Here is a 23,193-nt window from a genome sequence, read left to right as displayed (position 1 = left end):
ACTAGGAAATTAGCATTTGATCCCTACACCCACATCTCCAGCAAAGTGCCTGGTTCCACACCCTGCTCCAGCCCCATGGACATGGGCTCACACACATGTAATCACCCAGAAGCCATTTGTAGCAGGTCTTTTCTCATTTTCACTGGCAACAGATTTTCACCTCATCTTAGGTAAGTGAACCTCCACTTAGCACCCACAAGACCAGCACAAATGCCACCTGTCTCCCTATGTGCCAGGACCCAAGGTGGCTTCCACAGCCCTGCCTCAGTCTCCTAACACAAGTCAGAAGAAAGGAGTATAAGGTACCAACTTGCCTTCAGCAAGGTCACACAGCCTCAAGGGTAGATGGAAAAGGAAGCAGGGAATTTCCAGGTAACATAAGACATGTAAGGACAACATACATACCCCTATATAATTACCATGTTGTACTTTTCCTTCCTTCTTATAACTCTCCAAAGAGAGAGCCTTGGGCACAGTCACTGGATCTATCATTATTATTTTTGTCCCCCTAGGCTCAGCCTGGCACTCAAACATAAATGTATCCTGGATAAAAGAGTGCAATGTGGTTTGGTGGGTTTTTATTTTTTTCAAGAAATGAATTTGCATATGTCTTAATGTTTGGGAATAGTGAATAGTGAATGGGAATGGTGAACTCTTAACCTGGGCCTATGCACTCACTGTATTACAGTCCTCTAATTCCAACCCTGATACAAACATCTTTACCTTTAGAAGTCCACTGAGACTTGAGTCCTCACTAGTGCAGTCTTGACTTTGACCCCATAAAAAGGAAAACATTGGAAAGCTAAGCCTGTCTCTTTCTTTTCTTGAAAGTCAATATACACTTAATTGTTTTTACTGGTAAAACGGAAACTTGTGCCTTATAACTTTGAACTTCTACTCAGGATTAATGCATTGATATTTCTTGCAATGTTCAGGAAGATACTAATTCTCAGTTTGAGACACAAGTTTGACAATATTTACTGAAGAACTTCTTACATTTCAAACCCTGAACTTATATTTTAAAAAAGTAATACTCTCAGTGTTCTGCTCATTCACTCTTGTTCTGTCCTGAGCTCTATCCAAAAACAAATGATAGAAAATAGTTGCAATGCCCAGAACAATGGTTCAAGCCTGTAATCCAAGCTTCTTCAGAGGCAGAGAGCAGAGAATCGCAGCTCAAAACCAGCTCTGGCAAAAAGTTTTTAAGATTCCATCTCAATCAATAACAGGATGCAGTAGCACATGATATAAGGAATTACAATTAGGAGAATCATAGCCAGGTATTAAATGAAACCCTATCTCAAAAGTAACCATGGTTAGAAAGGAAAAAAAAAAAAAAGGTTCTGGAGGCTTGGTTCAAGTGCTACTACACCTGCCCAGTAAGCATGAGACCCTGAGTTCAATCCCCAGAACCAGTTAAAAAAATGAGGGTGGGGAGGTATTGCATATAACATGAATCACTGGTTGCAATTAATCAACCCAGAGCCCAAGGGAGGAATTGTCTCTATTTTTAAATGCACTGTTACTTTAAAGGAAAGCTCCCTGAAGAAATATAAGACTAAGCTGCATAACGGAAATCAAAATGCATTTGATGTCTTCATTCTTGCAAAGAGTCATCTTAATCTACAGGTACAAGTAGCACTGTTGGGTTGGGTTGGCTCTCTTAAATTAAGTTTGTCTAGAAATGGACTGACCAAGACACAAGCAGAATTCCATTGAAAGGGCCAATTACCAAAGAGTTGCAATTGTCATGACAGAAGAAAATATCCTCATGCCATTGCTCTTCTTTTAGATCCAGAAAAGGGTCTACTGCAATAAGAAGCCAATGGATAATAAACGCTAGAATCACCCTTCAAATCTACTTAAATGATTCTGATTAGAAACTAATGTGGTGGCACTAAAAACTACTCCACTGGTTATTTGACATGTGTAATCAGTTATAAATACTATGCAAACTCTCCAAAATTAAACCTGTTTCTCTACACAAATGCCAAGACATCATTTCATTAAATAGTAACTAACAGTACCATCCTTATGTACCCAAGATGGGTTGGGGGACATAGCTCAGTTGTAGAGTACTTGCCTAAGTAACATGCCCAAGGCCCTGGGTTCAATCCCCAGCAACACATACATACATATGGAAACAGTACATAAACATACATGCACGCGTGCGCACACACACGAAACAAAAAGAATGTTTTAGACTATCAAGCAGCAAGGGAAACAGAAGCAGTACACACCAAGTTAAAAACATTCTACATGCTTCCCAGACTGCCTTGAACAATCAAACCCAATAAATTTTCTTCTGAAACAATGTAACAATATTGTTTTGAAAGAAAAAAAAAAGCTGGGGTGGTATAGGTAGGGACCTTGTTTAATCTGTAAAGACTGTAGTATACATAATGAGTTTAGTTCCTAGCACCATGAAATGCATTATCTGCACTGCTAAATATAACTGAAAATACAGTAAAAGAACATTGCAAATGCATCTAAAAATACTGTCCAAACATACACTAATTAACTATAAAATATTTAACACATTTTAAAAATAACAGCCATTTATGTCACCCCAAAAATCTGCAGAATGTTTGCAAACTATATAAAAATTGCTAGGCTCAACACAAAAAGCAAAGAATCACCAATCTAAGCACTTATATTTTTCCCCCAAATTTAGCAAAACAGTGCCTAAACACATGATCACAAAAGGAAGCCCGCTGCCTCTTTTAAGTAACAAAGTAACAAATCTAATTTCGGAGTAAGTCTTCAGTGAAAAATCTCTAAAGTGCAGAATTCATTACTTTGTAGCTCACCAACCAACAGGTGACTTTTAGACACAAACTCCCACTTATTTCCAAGAGGAATTAACCTTGGAGACGTCCAGGTTTTTCTTTTTTTCTATTGTCACAAGTTACTACATTGCCATATCGAATGAATTCCAACCGATTTCTTCTCAGAGGCTTACCAGAAAAAAAAAAAGCCAAATATTCAAATTATTTCAGAGGCCTTCTCCCATACAGTTGTATGAAACAGAGCAGAATTAATAAGGATCCCACAGTTACCACTTTTCAAATGCAAATATGTTGCCATCTAGTAAATGCATCATCCCCCTTTTAAAACATCCCCCAAGTGTCTATACAGTTGGGGGGGGGGGGGGTTAGGCATTCACACATAACATTCGCGCATTATCTCAACTCCGCACCATTATCATCAACAACACACAACAAAACAAAAAGAATTTAAATGGTCCAGCCTGGGCCTGCATTTACAAGGCTGCTGTGCTTGACACCCACCTACTCCTCCATCTTACACAAAACGTCCCTTAACAATTCACTCAGAGGAAGCAAAATGGGAAAGAAATAGGGGCGCTGGGTTCCACGAATAAGGCCTTGAGTTGGTCATTTGCCGGCCTGAGCCTTTCTACAGGGTTCCAACTGTCCCCCTCACATGCCAGATACCTGGCAGCCCCCTGGGTGGCTGCACTGCTGACTGGTGCTGATTCTGACCAGGGTGTCCAGCCCTGCCTGACCCACAGAGCTGTAAATGGGAGGAGACAAGAAAGTGGAGGGGGGGGGGGGGTGGAGGGGAGAAAGAGCAGAGGGAAAAGAGAAACTTGGACTTGGGATCACTTCCTACAGGAGCGTGGGACAAACTTGAGGCCACCCCCTCCTAACAATAGCTAGGAGCACTCCCGTTTTACCCCGTCCCAACTTGCAGGATCTCCCGAGAAGGCTCTTCCTCTCCCCGCCCTCGGCGACCCCGCTTTACCTTTCTCCCTGCTTGGTGTTAGAAGGAGGAGGGTGCAGGACCGTCTGATTCCCTTCCATCTCCACCACGCACTTGGTGTTCAGTTCCAGTTCTGAAAGCACAGAGGCGGAGGAGGGTCGTGGTGGCGAAGTCCGAGCATCCGCGCGCGCGCGGGGCTGCGTGCCCGGGGAGGGCGGCCCGAGCTCCGGAGACTCGCTGCCGGCGGCTCCCGGGGCTCCCCAAGCCTCCGCACCTCCCCAACACCCCCCCACCCAGCCCCGCGACCCGGCCGCGCTCCCGCCACCCTGGCAGTTTCCAAAGTTACCCCCGCCCTGTGCCCGAGCAGAAATAAAAGAGAAACGAAGAGAAAGCTCCTCACCTCGTCGGTTCATGGGCCGGACCCGGACAGCAACTTTTACCTTGGTATCCGACATGTTGGCGGCGCTGGCCGGGCTGCGCCCCCGCTCGGATCCCGGGCGGCTCCTCAAGCGCGGCGCCGCCGCCGCCGCCGCTGCTGCTGCTGCAGCCGCCGCGCGCCCCCCGAGCGCGGCCGCCGCCGCTCCACCGTGAGCTCCGAGACGCAGCGCCAAGGCGCGCCGGCCATCCCCGGGGAGCGCGACGCGGGGATCGGCCGCGGCCCGGGGAGGGGCGGGCGGGCGAGGCGCGCGGGGCGGGGCGCGGCGGAGGCGGCGGGCGGGCGGGCCGGCGGGGAGGAGGCCGCGCCGCCGCGGGCCCAGGCGCCGCTCTCAGCTACGCGGGCCCAGCTGAGCGCGCGGCGCCGCGGCCCCTCGCGGACGCCCGAAGCCGGACCGCGCCGCCATCTTCCGCGCCTCGCGGCGCCGGAGCCCCGCCCGATCTCCCGAGATCGCCCGGCCCGTGCTGCTCGGAGGCGGAGGCGGAGGCGTGGGCTGGCGTTGGGGGGGAGCGGGGGGGACGCCGGCCTCGGCCGCGCGCGTGCGGCTCGGGGAAGCTGCGATCAATCCCGGGCCGCACGCCTCGTTTGCTCGCTGAGGCTAGGGGGTCCGGGGGAGGGTGGTTTCGAGGACCCAGTCTGTCCCGGAGACATTAGGGACTCCCACGGACGCCGCCTGGAGCTCGAGTCCCGTTCGGGGTTCGCCGTCACGCGCAGACCCGGAGCCCTGGGGCGGTCTGCGAGGCTCGCGGACGCCGCGCCAGGTGGGCCGGCCTTGACCACCGAATCCGTTCGCCCCCACGCCCCGGGCCCCCCCTCCCCGCGCGAAGCTGGCAGTGGTAAAGATCTTGGTGGTGAACCGACACTGGAAATTAACCTGCACATCCACCCCACCAAAACAGTGTGTGTGTGTGTGTGTGTGTGTGTGTGGTGCGCCCCCCAGCTCACTCTGTGGCCCCGCCGTGTCGTGAGAGGGGTGTCCGGAGGGTCACCAACTCTTACATAAGAACTTAATAGCTGTGAGTGCTGTCACCCTGCCAAATACAGACCTCGCTGCCAGGGCGGAACTCGACGAATCAGAATTATTCTGTTTGGTCCAAGTGCTTATGGGGCGCTTGCTTTGTGCCAGGAGTTTGGAAACATACAGAAGTATAAAATCCAGAGCATAAGTCCATTAGGGAGTCTTTTTCTGCCTTTTCTTTCTGTCTATCTTTTTTGAAGGGGACCTGATGTCGACAATGAGGCTTGAATTCAGGACCTCTCAGTTATTTTGCTCACTGGCTGGTGCTCTACTGCTTGAACCATGCTTTCACTTCCGGGTTTTTTGCTGGTTAACGAGCTCAGAGTCTCTCAGATTCGCCCAGGTTGGTTCTATACCAGATCCTCAAATACATTTCTTGAGTAGCTAGCTCTATAGAAGTGAGCCACTGATGCCCAACTCCAGTTGAGAATCTTTCTGATTTTGTTGCAATAGAAAAATGCATTCCTTCATGAATTAAGTCACTGGAAGTTATACTGAAAGTCTACTGTGAGTGGGATACCGCCAAGAACACACCAAACATGGGTACCTTAAGCATCGTGTACAACAGAGGCCTTACTTAGGTGGGAAAATAGCATAGAAACAGTATTGTGGCAGACAGCGTATGGCAGGTACATTCTTGCTTGCTCTCTTTTTCCTTCCCTTCTCTCTCCCTCCCCCTTTCCTCTCCTTTTTCCCTCTTCTCGTTGCCTCTCATGTTCCTCCAGATCATGAAAGCCTTGATGCCTAAGTAGTTGCATCTCAGTTTCACAGGCATTGGCAGGCATGCTGGGAAGTGAAGTGAACGGGAGTTTTGGCCCTGGAGCCAGTGGCAGACATATTCGGGCATTACCGTAGGGTAATGAATTGGACAGCTTTCCATCCAGAATACTGTTGTAGTCATCCAGATGGGACGTGATGGTGGCGTGAACAGAGCCAGTGAGAAGACAAATGGAGCAGAAGAAACGGATGCAGGACGTAGTGTGAGATAGAGTGGGATGATTTAGCAACCCATGGGATGTGAGGAGTGAAAGGGGACAAGGACTGCTGTGACCAGGAAAGTCCCTGGAAGGGTAGTGGCATATTACCTTATAAGTACGATAAGGAAAATTGGTTTTAAGGTGATAGAAGTATGAGTTGAGATGGTGTTGGTTATTCTCTCGTATGCAGAAGTTAGATCTAAAGTACACCAGAAAAGACAGCAATGGGAAGGGAGGAATGAGAAGGAAAGAGGGAACAGCTTACACTAAGCAAAAGGAAAAAAATGTAAATATCACCTGATTTGGAAGAAATAATTGTATCGTCAAAGCTCATAGAATTCATAAACTTTATAGACCATGATAATGACAATTTGCCTTCTGAAGGCTAAAATGTGTTTGTGACTTTAAGTATCACTATTCCACAACACTGTGAACTATGTGAAATTGATGTAATCACCTAATCTCAATTAAAAAAATAAAAGAATACACCAGAGCATGATAAATTATACAGAATTCTAAGCATTCACATACACAGTGAGACCAAAGGAGGACATTCTTAAAGGAAGAACACAAAGACACAATACGTATGTGCCTCTGATCATTTAAAACAATATTTATCTAAATAAACACCAGGAAATGAAAACAAGAGGTTTTTTTCTTTGTTGCTGTTTTTCTTTTCTTTTTGTCTTGTTTGTTCATTTACCTGTCTTTGGAAGGGTAAGATGAAGCACAGAAATGGAGGAACAGAACAAATGCAGCAGTGGTACTGGACACTGTTGAAAATGAATTGTATAACTTGTAGGTGGGGATGGGAGGAGAAAACTGGGAGAGAGCATGGGGAGGTGCGACATTGTCTGAAAAGAAGTATACTCGGACTGGGATGTAGCTTAGTGGCAAAGTGCTTGCTTAGCAAGTGCAACATCCTGGGTTCAATCCCCAGGACCAAAGAAGAAAAAGACAAAATAGTTTTAAAAAACCCAAACACAGAAATATACTCCTCATCTGACTTATGTAACTGTAACCCCTCTGTATATCACCTTTATAATAACAATTTAAAATTTTACAAATGAAAGTATTTCAGAACAGTTCTGATCATGAGCCTCAAAAAAAAAAAAAAAAAAAAAAGGTATTGGTTAGTGTCCATTGATTCCTTATAAAATAACCCCTTCCTGTTTTTCCAATACTCTGCAACTTGAAAGGCCTAGTGTCCTTACTTCTTTTAAGAAGAGTTTTCTAAGTGTTTCTTCTTCAAAAACAGTTCAGCTTCATTTATTAAGAATTATGTCTTAAGCCAGGTGCTGGTGACTCATGCCTCTAATCCTAGAGGAAAGGGTCTTAAAGGTCACAGTTCAAAATCAACCCAGGTAGAAAAGTCTGAGACTCTTATTACCAAATAAACAGCAAAAAAATGTTGGGAATGGAGCTGTGCTTCAAGTGATAGCGTTCTAGCCTTCATAAAAAAACAACAACAACAAAAGCTAAAGGTAGCATCCTGTCCCTAAATTCAAGCCCCAGGACCAGCACAAAAAGAATTATATGTTAGGTGGTAGTGGTGGCTGAAGTCTGTAATCCTACCTACTTGGAGGCAGAGATCCAAAGATGACAGTTCAAAGCCAGCCCAAGTAATGACTGAGAGTGGTGCCACACACCTGTTATTCCAGCTATGAGAGAAACTTAATTGGAAAAACACAATGACTGGGCACTGTAGTTCATACCTGTCATCTATGGCCACAGTCTAGGCCATTCCTGGCATAAAATGAGACACTACCTCAAAAAATACAAAAAGGGGCTGGAGGCCTTGTTTAAGTGGAAGATTACCTGCATAGCAAGTGCAAGGCCTTCAATTCCATTTCCAGTACACACACACAGAAACATACGATGCCTTCTTGAAATTAGAAGGTACTTTTTAAGAGCTTACTAGACTCTCCTATAGCACCTTTCTCCTCCCCCACCCCCAAAGTTGCCATCAATTCTGCTTGAATGTATAATGACAGGGTGCTGTACTTTGAAGAAAAGCCAGACACACTGTTAGGAAATTCTTTCTCAAATTCTACACTCAGAGATGCTCTCTGGGAAGAACCAAATTTACCTCTCCATAAATTCTACCTGATGATCAAAGTGCTGTCCCCTGGAGCCTCATACTCCAAGTCTAGCTCCTTTTATATATAAAATCCTGCAGCTACTTGTGAAAACTGTTCTCATGTCCTGGACACTTCTGAACTTCAAAATAACCCCTTTCAAAAAAAAAAAAAAAACAACTTAGCAGAAAAATGACCGTAATGGAAACATTCTGTATTGTTTCTGTAGGTCACTAACTTGCAAAGGGATCATGTGCACAAATTTGGCTCTGGTTCTGGGACATCGTATGCAGATCGTAGCTGAAACTGAACAGTGGGTAGCAGGTGTACCTGGAGCTAGATAGATCTCTCTCCTTCCCAGGCATCTCAAGTTTTGTTCGCTAGGTCTTTCTGCATAGGTAGATGCTATAGTTCAGATCTTGGATATCCTCCCAAGGCCTTTGTGTTAGAAGCTTGACCCCCATCTGATGGTGCTATGGGAAGATAATGTAACTTTTTAAAGGCATGGCTTAGTGGAAGGAAGTTACAGCATGGAGAGCTATGCCCATAAAGGGAACTTGGCCCCTCCTACTCCTCTCCCTTTGCTTTTTGGCCACCAGCAAATGAGCAGCTTTGTTCTACTTGTCAAAGGCTCAAAAGCAATAAAAGCCAGCAGACTTGGGATTGAAACCTCTGAAACTGTGAGGCAAAGTAAACCTATTTTCCCTGGTAAACTGTCTATCTCAGGTATTTTGTCACAGCAACAGAAAACTGACTGACACAATAGGCTTGAATTTCTTTATGGCATAGTGGTAGTTCTAAGAGTGAGCATTTCAAGGAAATGCTGTGGAAATGCTCATCTTTTATGACCTAATAAAGCAGACTCTGTTCAATTCCACGGGGAGGGTCATAGCACCCTTATCTTAAAAGGGAAAATGTCAAAGTTATATTTTTAGAAGAACATACATAATGGAAGATATTGGTTACAGAATACAATCTGCCACATAACGCAATACTTCCATTGCCTGGCCATCTTCCTCCAACAGCTTTTTATAATAAGGTAAGGCTTAGAAGTTAGAATCTTGAGTCTCATACTTATGCATAGCCTGAAACAATGCATAACGTGAAACAATTGTTTGATCAGCTTGCTCTCCAATTGACTCACGAGAAACAAATGTCAAATTGATTTCCCATCACATGTTAGAGAAGACACCTTTTTGGAATAGGTTGACCTGCAGTACCCTATTTGTTCAGGGTTTTGCAGTTTCTTCCCCCCCCCCCAAACAGCCCACCATTGGCTTCACCTACAGCTAGCTGCCCTTGTACAGTGACCCCACCTGCCCGGTACAGTTATTCCTGCCACAAATTGATTGAGCCTGTCCAACTCTTCCCTCTGGACATTTGACTTGGGGTTCAAAGGGTGGTGATTGGAGTGGGTGGAACTCAGAATCACACTGTCTGGTTGGTATCCTGCAACTCCTCTTTTCTATGCAAGATCTGTATTAACTCTTGTAAGGTTTAATTTCCTTATTGGGAAAAAAGAATAGGAGGTGATGATAATGAAAATACTTCATAGGGTTATTGTGAAAATAAAATGAGTTACAGCCTGTGAAGTCTCATCACAGATGGTGAACAGCAGCTGGTCTCCTGAGGTCAACTTGAGGGCTGTTGGGTGGCTGTATTTTTTTCATAGTCATAAGGAGGCCCAGAAAGCTGCTCTGAAGGAAAAGAATTGTAGAGCAATAATAGCACAGAAATATTTAATGAAACCTCTCTGAGTTCCTAAAACCCTTCATGTTCCATTGCTAGGGTCTATCCAGGCTGAGCTATAGCCTTGCCCATAGATGGTTTTTCCTTTTTGTGCAGGTATTGCAACTTGAACTCAGGACCTTGTACTCATTTGGCAACTCATGTCTGGCACCTTACCACTTGAGCCACACCTCTATTGCCAGCTTTTTTGTTGATTAATTGGAGATAAGAATCTCATGAATTTGTCTGCCTGGGCTGGCTTTGAACCCTTGACACTCAGAGCTTAGTCTTCTTAGTAGCTAGAATTATAGGCATGAGCCTTTTGGGCCTGTCTCTTGCCCCTAGATTCTTTATGATAAAGACAGAATTAACATGACAAAGGGGGCTGGGATTCAGACAACAAGCACAGGCTCAGTGAATACCAATTATATTTCAGCAGCAGGGAGATTGTCAATAATTCTTTAAAATAGTGCTCACATTGTCCCCCACCCACCCATTCCTAAGTTCCTCTCAGAAAGTATATGTCAAAAGACTGAAAATGAAAGGAATCAAAGCACATGGACTCCTGAGGTCATGCAGCCCAGATTCTAATTTCTGCCCTGCTACTTACAAATTGTACAATCCTGTTCAAGTCATTACCCTGCCTCTAACCTCCACAGCCTGATCTCTTAGCTTGCTGTGCCTGGCACACTTAAACCAGGTCTGGCACATGGTAACTGTTAAGTAACTACCACCTGTCATCATCATTTTCAGCTACCATCACCATTGTCATTGTAGTCATCATCATCATCATCATCTATTGTCTGTTGACAGGGGACTCTACTCCATTCCGAGAACCTACATGACTCACAGTCGATGTGACCCTACCATTATCCTTAGGTGCTCGCTGCATATTGTAATACAAAAATGAAAAGAGGTCCTTAAAGCAATACCCAAGAAGACAATCCTCCCCTGACATGCCATGAGCCTCTTGAAACAACCTCCTAGGGACCATGAATGAACCTCTCATCTGGCTTCCATTAGCTCTTCAGGGCTCTCTGCTAGGCCAGGGGTTAGGTATGACCTTCCCAGGACTTTCCCTGCTGGGGAGGGGAGGGAAAAGTCCAAAAAAGGCTGAAGTGAACGTTTTGGAAACCCCAACCTCAAACATTTGGCCAGAAGAAATTCAAGTTGTGATCCATCTAAGAAGGAGCCATAGTCAGTAAACCAGGGATTCTAACTGATAAAGCATCTAGAACTTTCTAATGCACCCATGCCTGGCTTCTCCTCTCCCCCTTTCTTCCTTACCCTGCTTATTTAATTGAAGGGAAAAAAGGGCTAATACTGGGATGCTGAGGCTTTTCTCTAGTGAGGACGAGGAAGACTCTGGGAGATGCGTAATGATCCATTCTGGAATCATTCTGAGGGACAGAAGCTCAGGACAAAGCAAGGCCTGCTGTGTAAGGATAAAGGTCCATTGAGAGCTGGTCTCCCTGAAAAGAGACCCTGACCTGGGCAGAGTATATGAAAGTTTGTAGGGATGGCTTTACAGCCAAGCTTGGCCTGGAGATTCTCTTCAACCTCAATTCAATCACTGAAGATGACCCCAGCCAATGACTATAGCTGTGTGCACTGGTCCCTAAGATGGCCTTAGTCTAACACTCCTTGGATTTGTCAGGAAGAGCTTGTTGACATAGTTTTACTTTAGAAACTAGAAACACTGTGCCTTCTAAAGAACTGGCAGACAGCTAATCACAGACATCCCGGGGACTCTGCAATCATTCTATTTCTAATGCAATCATTCAATTTCTAAAAGACTAAGTTCCAAAGCTATTTCAGTCAGAAGTAGGCTGCCTGGCTGATCCCAATACTGCTAATGGCTTAGGTCTGCAGAGTATCAAAGATTAATCCGGGAGCAAGCAAATACTTCAATAAGAGGCTTTCTATAAATCTAGTTTAGCAATCTTATCGGTCAATCTAGGCTATGTTACCCCATGGTGACCAATGCAAAGGTTGTTCAAGTTTGGCTCAGAAATGTCACCTGCCACTTCTTTGTTTTCATTGGATGCGGTGAGTCATGTGATCAAACCAAACATGAATGGACAAAGAATAATTCTCAGGGCAGGGCTCCAAATCATCTATCACAATAGCATTCGTATTTCACAATAGTTTACAGCAGAAAATAATCATTAACCTTTGGCAACTTACCAAGTACAGTTCTATTACTGAATCCTAATCCTGTATGGTATACACTATTATTATCATTCCTCATTATACTAATCAGTAAAAAATAAAAAAGATTTAAATAAGTTGCCCAACGTTACATGCCTGGGAAGAGATGGCCTTGCAATGTGGAGTCAGGTCTTGGAAAATTACGGCTCTCCCTTCTACACTGTAACTGCTACCGATGTGTTTTGGTAAATAAAGCGAAGAGGAGGCTGTGAGTATAGCTCAGTAAGCACCTAGCTAGCATGCTCAAGGTCTTGAGTTTGATCCTGAACACTAGCACACACAAAAAAGAACCTCACTAAATAAAACTAATGACCTTGTTAACTAGAATCACATTATGATGGCTGACATCTCCAATGAGACAAAGGAAGATAGAGTTGGGGTGGGGAGAGTTCTCAGTTTGCTTTCTGTGCTATAATCTGTGTACTGGAGATGGGGTGACTTTATAAAGTACTTATTTCTTTGCTCAGCCATCATGATCCTCTTAAGAGAGATAGTCAAGACAGGTGTCAATGGCTCATGCCTATAATCCTAGCTACGCAGGAGGCTGAGATCTGAAGATCACAGTTTGAAGCCAGCCTGGGCAGGAAAGTCCATGGGTATCTCCAATTAACTACCAGAAAACTGGAAGTGGTTCTGTGGCTCAAAGTGGTAGAGCACTAGTGTTGAGCAAAAGAGCTCAGAGATAGCACCAGGCTCTGAGTTCAAGCCCCAGAACTGACACAGAGAGAGCATGCACACACACATGCATGAGCCTGCATGTGTGTGTAAGTGTGTGTGTGTGTGTGTGTGTGTATGAGGAGGGGGGAGGGAGGGAGGGAGAGAGGGAGAGAGAGTATCAATCTTGTTTGAGGCAAAAGCAACTTCAGCTTAACTTATATTTCGCTTTCATTGGAAGGGACTTAAAATTATTTTTTATTATAAAGGTGACATACAGAAGTATTACAGTTACATAAGTCAGGTAATGAGTACATTTCTTTTCCTTCCTTCCTTCCTTCCTTCCTTCCTTCCTTCCTTCCTTCCTTCCTTCCTTCCTTTCTTGAGCTTCTTTTGCTCAAGGCTAGCACTCTACCACTTGAGCCATAGCACCACTTCTGGCTTTTTTGTTTATGTGGTACTGAGCAATCAAACCCAGGGCTTCATGCATGCTAGGCAAGCAGTCTACTACTAAGCCACATTCCCAGCCCATGAATACATTTCTTTTTGGACAATGTCACCCCTCTTGGAAGGGATTTTTTTTGCTTCACTTAGAATACGAGTTTGCTCCTTCATACTCAGATTCCTGACCTCCAGGACCTTGTTAAACTTCTGCATATCTTTTTTCTGCACCAATTAGAGCTGTGCCTTTCATCTTTAGGATGAAAGGGGAAAAGCTGGGTGCAGGTGGTGTACACCTGTAATCCTAGCTACTCAGAAGGTTGAGATCTAAGGATCATGGTTCAAAGACAACTTGGGCAGGAAAATCTGTGAAACTCTTATATCTGATTAACTGCCAAAAAGCAGAAAGTGGAAGTGTGGGTCATGTGGTGGAACACCAGCTTTGACTGAAAAAGCTAAGGGACAGTGCACAGGCCCTGAGTGTAAACCCCAGCACAAAACAAAATAAAAGATGAAAGGAAAGCAATAACCTCTAAAATCCTTCTCCAGGGAAAGTACTTCAGATTCACAAGGAGGAATTTGGGGTTCTGCATGAAGCCCTTTCGGGCAGTTGGTTTATTTCCTGGCACACTAGTTTTTGCTTTCTAAGCAACTCTGCAGGTAGAGCTTTGTAATTCTAGAAAGTGTTGCTTACAGACCTTGCCAGAGTTCTGAGAAAAGTGGAAGAAATATGGCTCTGAAATGACCACTCCCTTTAGAACAAGGAAATCCCGCATTTTTGTGGTGAGGGCCATGGTGGAAAGCGACGGCAACAGATGTGTTTCCCAAAATAGGTTGTCAGCACCATGTGTGTGCAAAATTTCTTGGTTATACAAATGGCTTCCTGAGGAGATAAACCAGGTCAAGCATCTGTAGACCTTCGGAAGGCTGTAAGAGACACGGCCCTCCACATTTTACAAAATGAGTATCATAAAAGGTAAAAATCGCTTTTAGTTGAAGAAAGAGAAGTGATACGTTTTCTTTTTTTTCTTTTTTGTTGGTCATGGGGCTTGAACTCTGGGCCTGGGCGCTATCCCTCAGCTCTTCAGCTCAAGGTTAGTGCTTTACACTTGAGCCACAGCACCACTTGCAGCTTTTTCTGCTTATGTGGTGCTGAGGAATGGAACCCAGGGCCTCATGAATGCAAGGTAAGCACTCTACCACTGAGACACCTTCCCAACCCCATGACAAGTTGTCTTATAAGAGCTTTTAATATAAAACTCAACCAAATGCATTGTGCAGATTTTGATTCAAACAAGCAGGTATTTGGGGGCCATTGAGAGAAACTTACATATGGACTGAGAATGGCGATGAAGGACTTAGTTTTGTGAAAGGTGACCATAGAATTCAGGCCACATAATTAAATGTCACCGATAGAAAAATGTAGTTAAAAGCAGACATCAGGATGTCAAAGACTTGCAAATAAGTAATGGAAGAGTAGATAAATGTCAACTGATAATGTTATTTTGAAACATTTCTCTTGACTTTCATTTATTTGAACACTGTCATTGAGCTTTTGTGCTCAGGTTGGTGCTCTAACACTTGAGCACTTGGCTTTTTGGTGGTTAATTGGAAATAAATGTCTAGGGGACTTTTGTGTCCAGGCTAGCTTTGAGCTGCAATCCTCACATCTCAGAGTCCTGAGTAACTAGGATTATGGACATGAGCCACTGGCACCTGGCTCTCTTGGCTTTTACACATTTAAAATATTTTAGAACAACATTTTCTTTAAAAATACAAATGGGCATTTTAAAAGACAGACTCTGCTCCTACAAACAAGTAATTACTTATAAAAAAAAAGAGATGCAGTTTGCAAATTAAAAAAAATCAGACTCACTGAGCTTGAAGTAGGTTGTTATTAAGCCCTCAGAAGTAGGTCATTTGTAATCCCAGTGAAAAGCAAATTAAGTTTTAAAGTCAACGTCAATAATTCATGATCGGACACAAGTTAGGATTTAACACATGTGCAAGACCATGATAAAGAAATCAGGTGAAAACAATATAAAAATGTTTCACCTACATGAATCTCAGTGCACTTTTCAAGTGAAAAAAGGAAACTAGAGCTTGTTTCTTAAGAGTTCTTTTATATATATGTTCATATATATGAGTTACATGAGTAAGGTAATGAGTACATTTCCTATTAAGCATTGTTACCTCCTCCTTTGTTTATCCCCTATCATCTCTTCCCTCCCCCCCACCTCCTACCCTCCTACTACCACTCTTCCCCATTCCCCTCCCCCCCCACCTGAAGTTGTAAAGTTCGAAAAACTCTGTTCTTAATATCCCTTACTCTTGGTTGATTTTCAAAATAGGTGAATTTAATGCCCAGATTCTTTACATTAGTAAGTCACTCTTACACATTGTAGAAATCGCTGGATCCCTGAAAATTAGGAGAGAGGCTGTTGCATTTGTGTTTAACATCAACGCATCTCTGGTCACATGGTCTCCCAGGATGCTGTCAGTGAAAGACTCTTCTTCATGAAAAGCAGGCTCCACACTGTCCTCAAGTACTCCCCCAAAACAGAATTGTAGTGCAGCTTGAGCTTTGTCAGTCTTTTTTCAGTTGTGGACCTGAGCTCTTCAGTTGAAGGCGAGCACTCTACCAATCGAGCCACAGCACCACTTCTGGTTTTCTGGTGGTTTATTGGGGATAAGAGTTTCATGGACTTCCCCCCCCCCATGCCTGTTATCCCAGCTATGGTGGGAAGTATAGATAAGAGAATCCTGGTCCAGGTCATGTCCCTAATGAGACCCTAATCTCAAAAATAACCCAAGAAAGGGGCTGGAGGGGATATTTTCATAAGTATGCTAGAGTTTGGAGGAGCAGCTGTGAAATGTGTGTGTGTGTGTGTGTGTGTGTGTGCGCGCGCGCACACACACACACACACACAGCTGCTTACTACACAGGATAGAGTAGCAGTTTACGTTTTTTCTTGACTGGATTCAAAGTGCAAAAAAGGAAGAATACCCACTAAAAAAGAAAGTATGGATGAAAAAAATGATTTCATATGTTTCCTTCTAGAGATAACATATTTCTACACTATATTCTCTTCTTTAAATTTTGACCTACATGTTGATTGAGATTTATTTTAATTTATTTTATTTTATTTTTGTTGGTCATGGGGCTTGAACTCTGGGCCTGGGTGCTGTTCCTCAGCTCTTCAGCTCAAGGCCAGCACTCTACCACTTGAGCTACAGCACCACTTCCAGTTTTCTGGTGGTTTATTGGAAATAAGAGTCTCATGGACTTTCTTGCCTGGGTTGGCTTTGAACCAAGATCCTCAGATCTCAGCCTCCTGAGTAGCTAGTACTATAGGCGTGAGCCACCGGTTGAGATTTATTTTTAAGACATTGTTTTGTGTCAACACATGAAAAGTTCCCTTTTCATTGTTCATAAATATTTTATAATTTATATAACTAGGTCCTTGTTGAATGTACATTTCAGTTTTTGCCAGTAGTTTAAATTTATAGTGAATACTCTTGAACATACAATGTTAATGCAAAGGTGTCTCTAAAAAGTGAAGTTAAATTCAAGTAACTTTTACATTACATTTCTATTTTATGCACACTAGACTCAGGGCCTGAGTTCTATCCTTTAGTTTTCTCACACAAGGCTGGTGCTCCACCACTTGAGCCATACTTCCACCTCTGGCCTTTTGGTGGTTCATTGTAGATAAGAGTCTCAAGGACTAGACTCTACTGCCTGGGCTGTTTTGAACTGAGGTCTTCAGGTCTCAGCCTCCTGAGTATCTAGGATTACAGGAGTGAGCCACAGCTGCCTAGCTAACAATTTTTTTTTTTAATTTTGTCGGTTGTGGGGCTTGAACTTGCAGCCTAAGTGCTGTACCTGAGCTTTTTTCCTCAAGGCTAGCATTCTACCACTTTGAGCCATAGCACCACTTCTGGTTTTCTGGTGGTTAACTGGAGATAAGAATCTCAAAGATTTTCCTGCTCAGGCTGGCTTTGAACTGCGATCCTAAGATCTCAGCCTCCCAAGTAGCTAGGATTACAGGAGTGAGCCGCTGGTGCCTGGCTTACACATTAATTTTTTTGATAGACATTACCAATTGCTTTCCATCAAGGTTATTCCAAGTTACATAACCCCAGCGATGTAGGCAGACATTAACCTTTCTAACAAAGGATGTGTGATGGCCTGGAATGTGTATCTGCTGTGTTCTGAATGCAGCACTATGTGCACATTGAACCCATGCTTCCCACAGTCTGCCCCTAAGCAGTGACAGAAAGCAGAAAGGAGACTAAGGAGGCCCCCAAGCACTTCTATAAGATTTGAGACTCTTCAGCCAGTGTCTCTGGCTCACGGACTTTGTAGGAACCTGGCTTAAGCTCTCTAAGAACTGGGTGCCCTCTGAGATTGTCCTGTACAGTCCAGGCTCTCAACCAACCTCTTTCCTTCCTCCAACACAAGGGTCCAGACCCCACAGTGTGGGCACTCTGCCTCTGCCCATCCACTCCCCTTTCCCTCATAAATCTTTCTCCCAGTTCATCTCTTACACGTCTCATCCCCTCTTGGTTCCTGCTTCTCAAATCAGGCTGCTAGAGTAGAAAATGAGTTAGAAAATGAGCATTTCAGAATGTTCTACTTTTTTTCACTTGTTACTATAATTTCACTTGGATTTTATTATATATGGACGTTATTTTTAATCTTTAAGAACTAGATTTTTTAGGGCTGGGAAGATGGCTCAGTGGTAGAGTGCTTGCCTTGCATTCATAAAGCCCTGGGTTCAATTCCTCATAAGCACATAAGCAGAAAAAGCCGGAAGTGTCTCTCTGGTTCGAGTGGTATAGTGCTAGCCTCAAGCTGAAGAGCTGAGGAACAGTGCCCAGGCCCAGAGTTCAGGCCCCATGACCAGCAAAAAACCAACACAAAAAAAAACACTAGATTTTTTTGTTTCATATTTATTCATCTCCTCTGTCTCTTGACCTTTGTTAATAATTTGTAGGATTTCTTTATATTTTAGAAAAATTGGACCTTCAATATAGTTGCAAATTTTGTCTTAGAGTTTTTGTTGTTGTTGTTGTTTGAGTGATTTTTGGTGTGTGTGTGTGTGTGTGTGTGTGTGTGTGTGTGTGTGTGTGTGTGTGGTGTGTATATGTGTGTGCATGCCAGTACTAGCATTTGAATTTAAGGCTTTGAGCTCTTGCTTGGCTTTTTTGCTCATGGCTAACACTCTACCACTTAAACCATACCTACACTTTTGGCTTTTTGCTGGTTAATTGAAGGGAAAAACCTCCTGAATGTATCTGGCTCAGAACCACAATTCTCAAATCTCAAGCCAGGATTACAGGCTTGAGCCACTGTTCTAGATAATTTGTTTGTATGTTTTTGTTTAAAGATCCTCCCTCCCATGCATAAATTTCTTTTGAAAATCAAATTTACTTTTGTATCTTTTTTTCAGGGCATCTGGGTTTTGCTTCATATTCTAAAAAGGGTTAAAAATTTTCCCACTGGTACTTTTATTTTATTTTTAACATTTAAATCGTTAATCCTTCCTGAAAGGACTCTGATGTAATACATGAGGTAAGAGTGCAAATTTCCCCCTCCCCAGATGGCTAGCAGTTGTTTGGACACAATGTATTAAACAATATTTTCCCTATAAATTAGAATTTGTTCCTTTATCGTTCTGTAATTTTCCATTTGTTCTGTGGGTTTTCTTGTATGTTTCATATGATTCTACTGATCTGCTTCAACTTTGGTCTGTGTTTTATTAGTGGAGAGTTATTTTAAAAAAAAAAAAGAAAGAAAGAAAAAGAAAAGAAATAAATCAACAGATACCCAAGACTTTGGCACAAGTTTACTCACTCTTCATTCAGAGCAATATAGTCAACAGATGAATTGTTCTTTGAGAGAGATTCTCTAAAATCCTACATCTGCTCAAATCCAATCTTCTTCATATGCTGAGGCTCAAGTCCAAACCATAATTATTGTCAGTATTCTTCAGTGCACTATGACATCTTTAATGCAATAGCTGGTGTCCATGTTGGTTGATTTTGTGGGTCAAATGGGCATAAGGGGAGACTAGGCTCATGGTCAAGCTAAGAAATGGATCTTTCCCCTTTTTCCCCATTTCTCTGCTCACCATCTTTGGGGGAAAATTCCAAAACATGGTTCTGGCTTTGGGTTTTGTTTTTCATCAATTGTCAACATACACTTAATTTACATCTGCACCACAAACCCTGGTCTTCTCTGTAGTAGTTGTACATGTAGGAGGATTTGAAGACAAGCCTGAGATCGGCACAAGACTGCCTCACAGACCTCCAACTTTGGGGAATGTGTTGACCAAAGATCCCAGCTGCTGTGCTCTGAAAGCCATTAGTGTTTGTGTCAAAATAGCTGCTGGTTCTCCACCAGGGCCTCAGGGCAGCTTGTGTCTAGAAGGCAGGGGGAGGCCTCTCCTAGCTGCCTTGGCTTCAGGACTAGTGAGTAACTTTGCCCAGCCTTCTTTGAGGGTGTAGAATAGTCCAAGATCCTTCTGTTCAACCTAGCTTCATCTTATTCTTCTCTTCAGGTCCTGTTTGCTTGATGGTATGATGGGTCTTCTAGCTATAGTCCAGTTCTTCCTCAATTTCTCTTGCAGAGGAATTTTACCCCCAGTATGATTCTGGCACAGTTAATCCCAAATTCACATGAGATTCTTAGGAGATCTGGACTAACCTGCATTTCTCATTCATATATATATAGCTATCTATAGATATCTATCTATATGTATGTATGTATGTATGTGTGTGTATATATATATATATATATATATATATATATACACACCTTCCAAAAAGCTTTATTTTCTTGAGAAAACTTTATTTTATTGAGCACAAAAAATACAGTGCATTTTTTCTGTTCTTTTCAACTATTCTTACCTAGTTTTATATACACCATTATATTCTAGTCCTGTGAATTTCAGTCCTCCCGGAGTTGGTTAAGTCATGGGCAGCAGTCATAACTCCATCTAGAGCAGTGTTGCCTCTCAGAATCAAGAGTTCCTAGCCAGGTGCCAGTGGCTCACACCTGTAATCCTAGCTACTTAGGAGGCTGAGACCTGAAGATTGTAATTCAAAGCCAGCCCAGGCAGAAAAGTTCATGAGACCCTTATCTCCAATTAACACTCAAAAACTGGAAGTAGCGCTGTGGCTCAAGTGGTAGAGCACAAAGAGGCTCAGGGACAGCGTCCAAGCCCTGAGTTCAAGCTCCACAACTGACAAAAAAAAAAAAGAGTTCTTCAACCAAGGCAACCTACTTCATATTTGCCATCCTTTCATCTAATTTCATTAAAAATGTTTTTATTGTTGATATAAAGGTGATTACAGAGGGGTTACAGTTATACAAGTTAGGTAAAGAGTACATTTCTTTTTTGGACAATGTCACCCCTTCCCTCACTCTCTCCCAGTTTTTCCCTCCCATCCCCACCCACAATTGTAAAGTTCATTTTCAACATAGTGAGTACCATTGCTGTATTTGTTCACCCTTTGTCCCTCAATTTCTGTGCCCCCCCTTATATTCCCAAAGACATATAAACAAACAAACAGGACAGAAAGAAAGAAAACAAAAATGGCAAAAAATTTTTTTTTTAAAAAACCTCTTTTTTCCATTTCCTGGAGTTCATTTCGATAAATATTACTTTGTATGACCAGATGCACATATGCAGTACACCTCTGTGTTCCTCTCCTAAGAGTATCTTCCTTTGCATTCACTGTGTCCCACTTTGCATTCTTGTACCCATTCAATGCATTTGTTGTCAGTTCCTTACGGATCCATCACAGTAGTTGCATATTGGATTCTTGGCTTTTGCTCTGTGTTAGGACTAGCTCTTTGTCTCCATTGAGTATGGCATCCTGCCTCTTACTGCAGAGAACCTAAAGAGACCATTAAGTTGGTAGGGCAGTACGTTAGGACTTGAAGATGTTAGTGCTTACATAGCAAGAATGAATGGGATATTTATCGTAAGGACAAACGAATGTCTGATGAACATATAAAAAATTAATTTCACCCTGTGCCTCACAGGGAGTGTACCAGAAAACAGAACTGTTCCCTGAGGCAGAGATCCCAGGCTTTTGTCTATAGGTGAAATGGGATTCATCATCATCTTGATGGATGATGAATAGACACACCCTTGAATGTACTTAAACACTCACCCTGCCCACCTTTGCCCAATGCTACCATTTAATTGCAAATGCTTCTCTGTCCTTCTCTAGAAAGTCGGACAATTCTGGAAAAACTAAGCAATACCAGAGAGTTAAAGTGCAATTTCTAATCTCTTCTCAGAAGCTCAGGATCTGGTCACCAGTGTGCTCAAGCCTGAGTGGCCTCCTGAGAGAGCTTCTGACTTCCAGAAGAGTGGATCCTTTCATGTAGTGGCGTGCAGACTCACAGCCCTCATGGAATGTCTCTGACATGACTCTAATAACATGACTTGTCCCAGTGAGTGTCTCGGGCTAGATCAGTCATGCCCTTTGGTTGCTCATGAGGTGTTTATGTGAAAAAGAATTTGGGGATGGTTTACTTAATTGGTTCAGATTGAGTATTTGGAAGTGAATTTTTTCAGTTTGAGACATCTTATTTCTCATGATCAAAATGTCTACTTCATTTGGGGATATATATATATATATATATATATATATATATATATATATATATATGTGTGTGTGTGTGTATATCTATGTATATATACATATGTATATACATATATACATACACATATATACTATATATAGATACATGTATGGAGAGAGAGAAAAGGATACAGATTGTAAATGTCCCCCAAAAGTTCGTTAAAGGCCCATATATTAAAGGCATGGTTCCCAGCTGAAGGTATTATTATGAGGTGGTGGGATCTTTAGAAGATGGAACTTAGTGGAAGGAAGTAGATCATTGGGGAGGGTATTTCCTTGAAGGGTTAGTGAGACTTCAGTCTCTCTGTTGCTCTCTATGTTTTCTGGCTGCCACCAGGTGAACACATTCCCTCTCCCATGTGCTTCTGACATAATGCTTTCGCCAGCCCAGAGCAATGGGCCAACACCAGTGGTACCGAAAGCCCTGAAACAGTAGGTCAGAATAAGGCTTTTCTCCCTAAGAGCTGATTCTCTTAGGTACTTTGTTACAGTGACACACAGTGACTAACATGGGATCGAATCAGATTAATTATCCTTCCCTTTCTTTGTAATGGGAAGGTTTACATTCTTCCTTTGTAGTAACTTATAAAATATGGAATAAATGGCTGTGAAATATAGTACCGTAGCCTACTGTGCTATAGCACATTAAAATTCACTCCTCCCACATAGGTGTATTTTGGCAACCATTGTCTAACTTGGTTTTAATCCCTCTCCATCTCCCTTCCTAGCATCTAGCATCCACTGTTCTATATCTTTTAAGTAATTTACTTTGTAATTCTCAGAAATAGTCTCAGTGAAAGAATAAAATATTTGAATGATTTTTGAGTGGTAGCCCAATAATCCTCCAAAAAATACAGTATGGGCTAGAAGTTGTACAGAGGGTATAAGTCAGGTTTATTTTACCATTTTTTGTTTTTTGGTCAGTGGTAGAGCTTGCACTCAGGGCCTGGGCGCTCTCCCAGAGCTCTTCAGTTCAAGGCTAGTACTATACCCCTTGAGCCACAGCGCCACTTCCAATTTTCAGGTGTTTAATTGGAGATAAGAGTCTCACAGACTTTCCTTCCTGGGCTGGGTTTGAACTGAGATCCTCAGATCTCAGCCTCCTAAGTAGCAAGGATTATAGGCATGAGCCACTGGTGCCCCGCAGTCACATTAAAAAAATATATAAAGTTATCTGTGCTGTTCTTAAACACAAAGAAGAGTATAAAAAAAGGTGCCTATCAGCGGTTCAAATTTGCAAGACTTAAGAAGGAGGAACAAATT

The 23,193-nt window shown here is 42.9% G+C and overlaps 1 protein-coding gene across 4 annotated transcripts in view; it reads right to left on the bottom strand.

Moving 5' to 3' along the window:
• Kif13a (kinesin family member 13A) overlaps positions 1–4,334 on the bottom strand; it is a 164,499-nt gene extending 160,165 nt beyond the window's left edge. For 3 of the 4 annotated variants that reach the window (XM_070024502.1, XM_070024503.1, XM_070024504.1), the window contains exons 1-2: positions 4,124–4,334; positions 3,766–3,856 (exon numbers count right to left, since the gene is read on the bottom strand). In XM_070024502.1, coding sequence (XP_069880603.1) covers positions 3,766–3,856; positions 4,124–4,178 — 146 coding nt within the window. In that variant the 5' untranslated portion in view covers positions 4,179–4,334. The remainder of the gene's footprint in view (positions 1–3,765; positions 3,857–4,123) is intronic. The other variant, XM_070024505.1, reaches the window with a different exon arrangement.
• Positions 4,335–23,193: the final 18,859 nt, after the last annotated feature.

This window comes from Dipodomys merriami, unplaced genomic scaffold, assembly GCF_024711535.1.
Source record: "Dipodomys merriami isolate MVZ:Mamm:240054 unplaced genomic scaffold, mDipMer1.0.p SCAF_16, whole genome shotgun sequence".
NCBI classification, from domain to species: domain Eukaryota; kingdom Metazoa; phylum Chordata; class Mammalia; order Rodentia; family Heteromyidae; genus Dipodomys; species Dipodomys merriami.
This window is presented reverse-complemented; position numbering and strand designations above follow the sequence as displayed.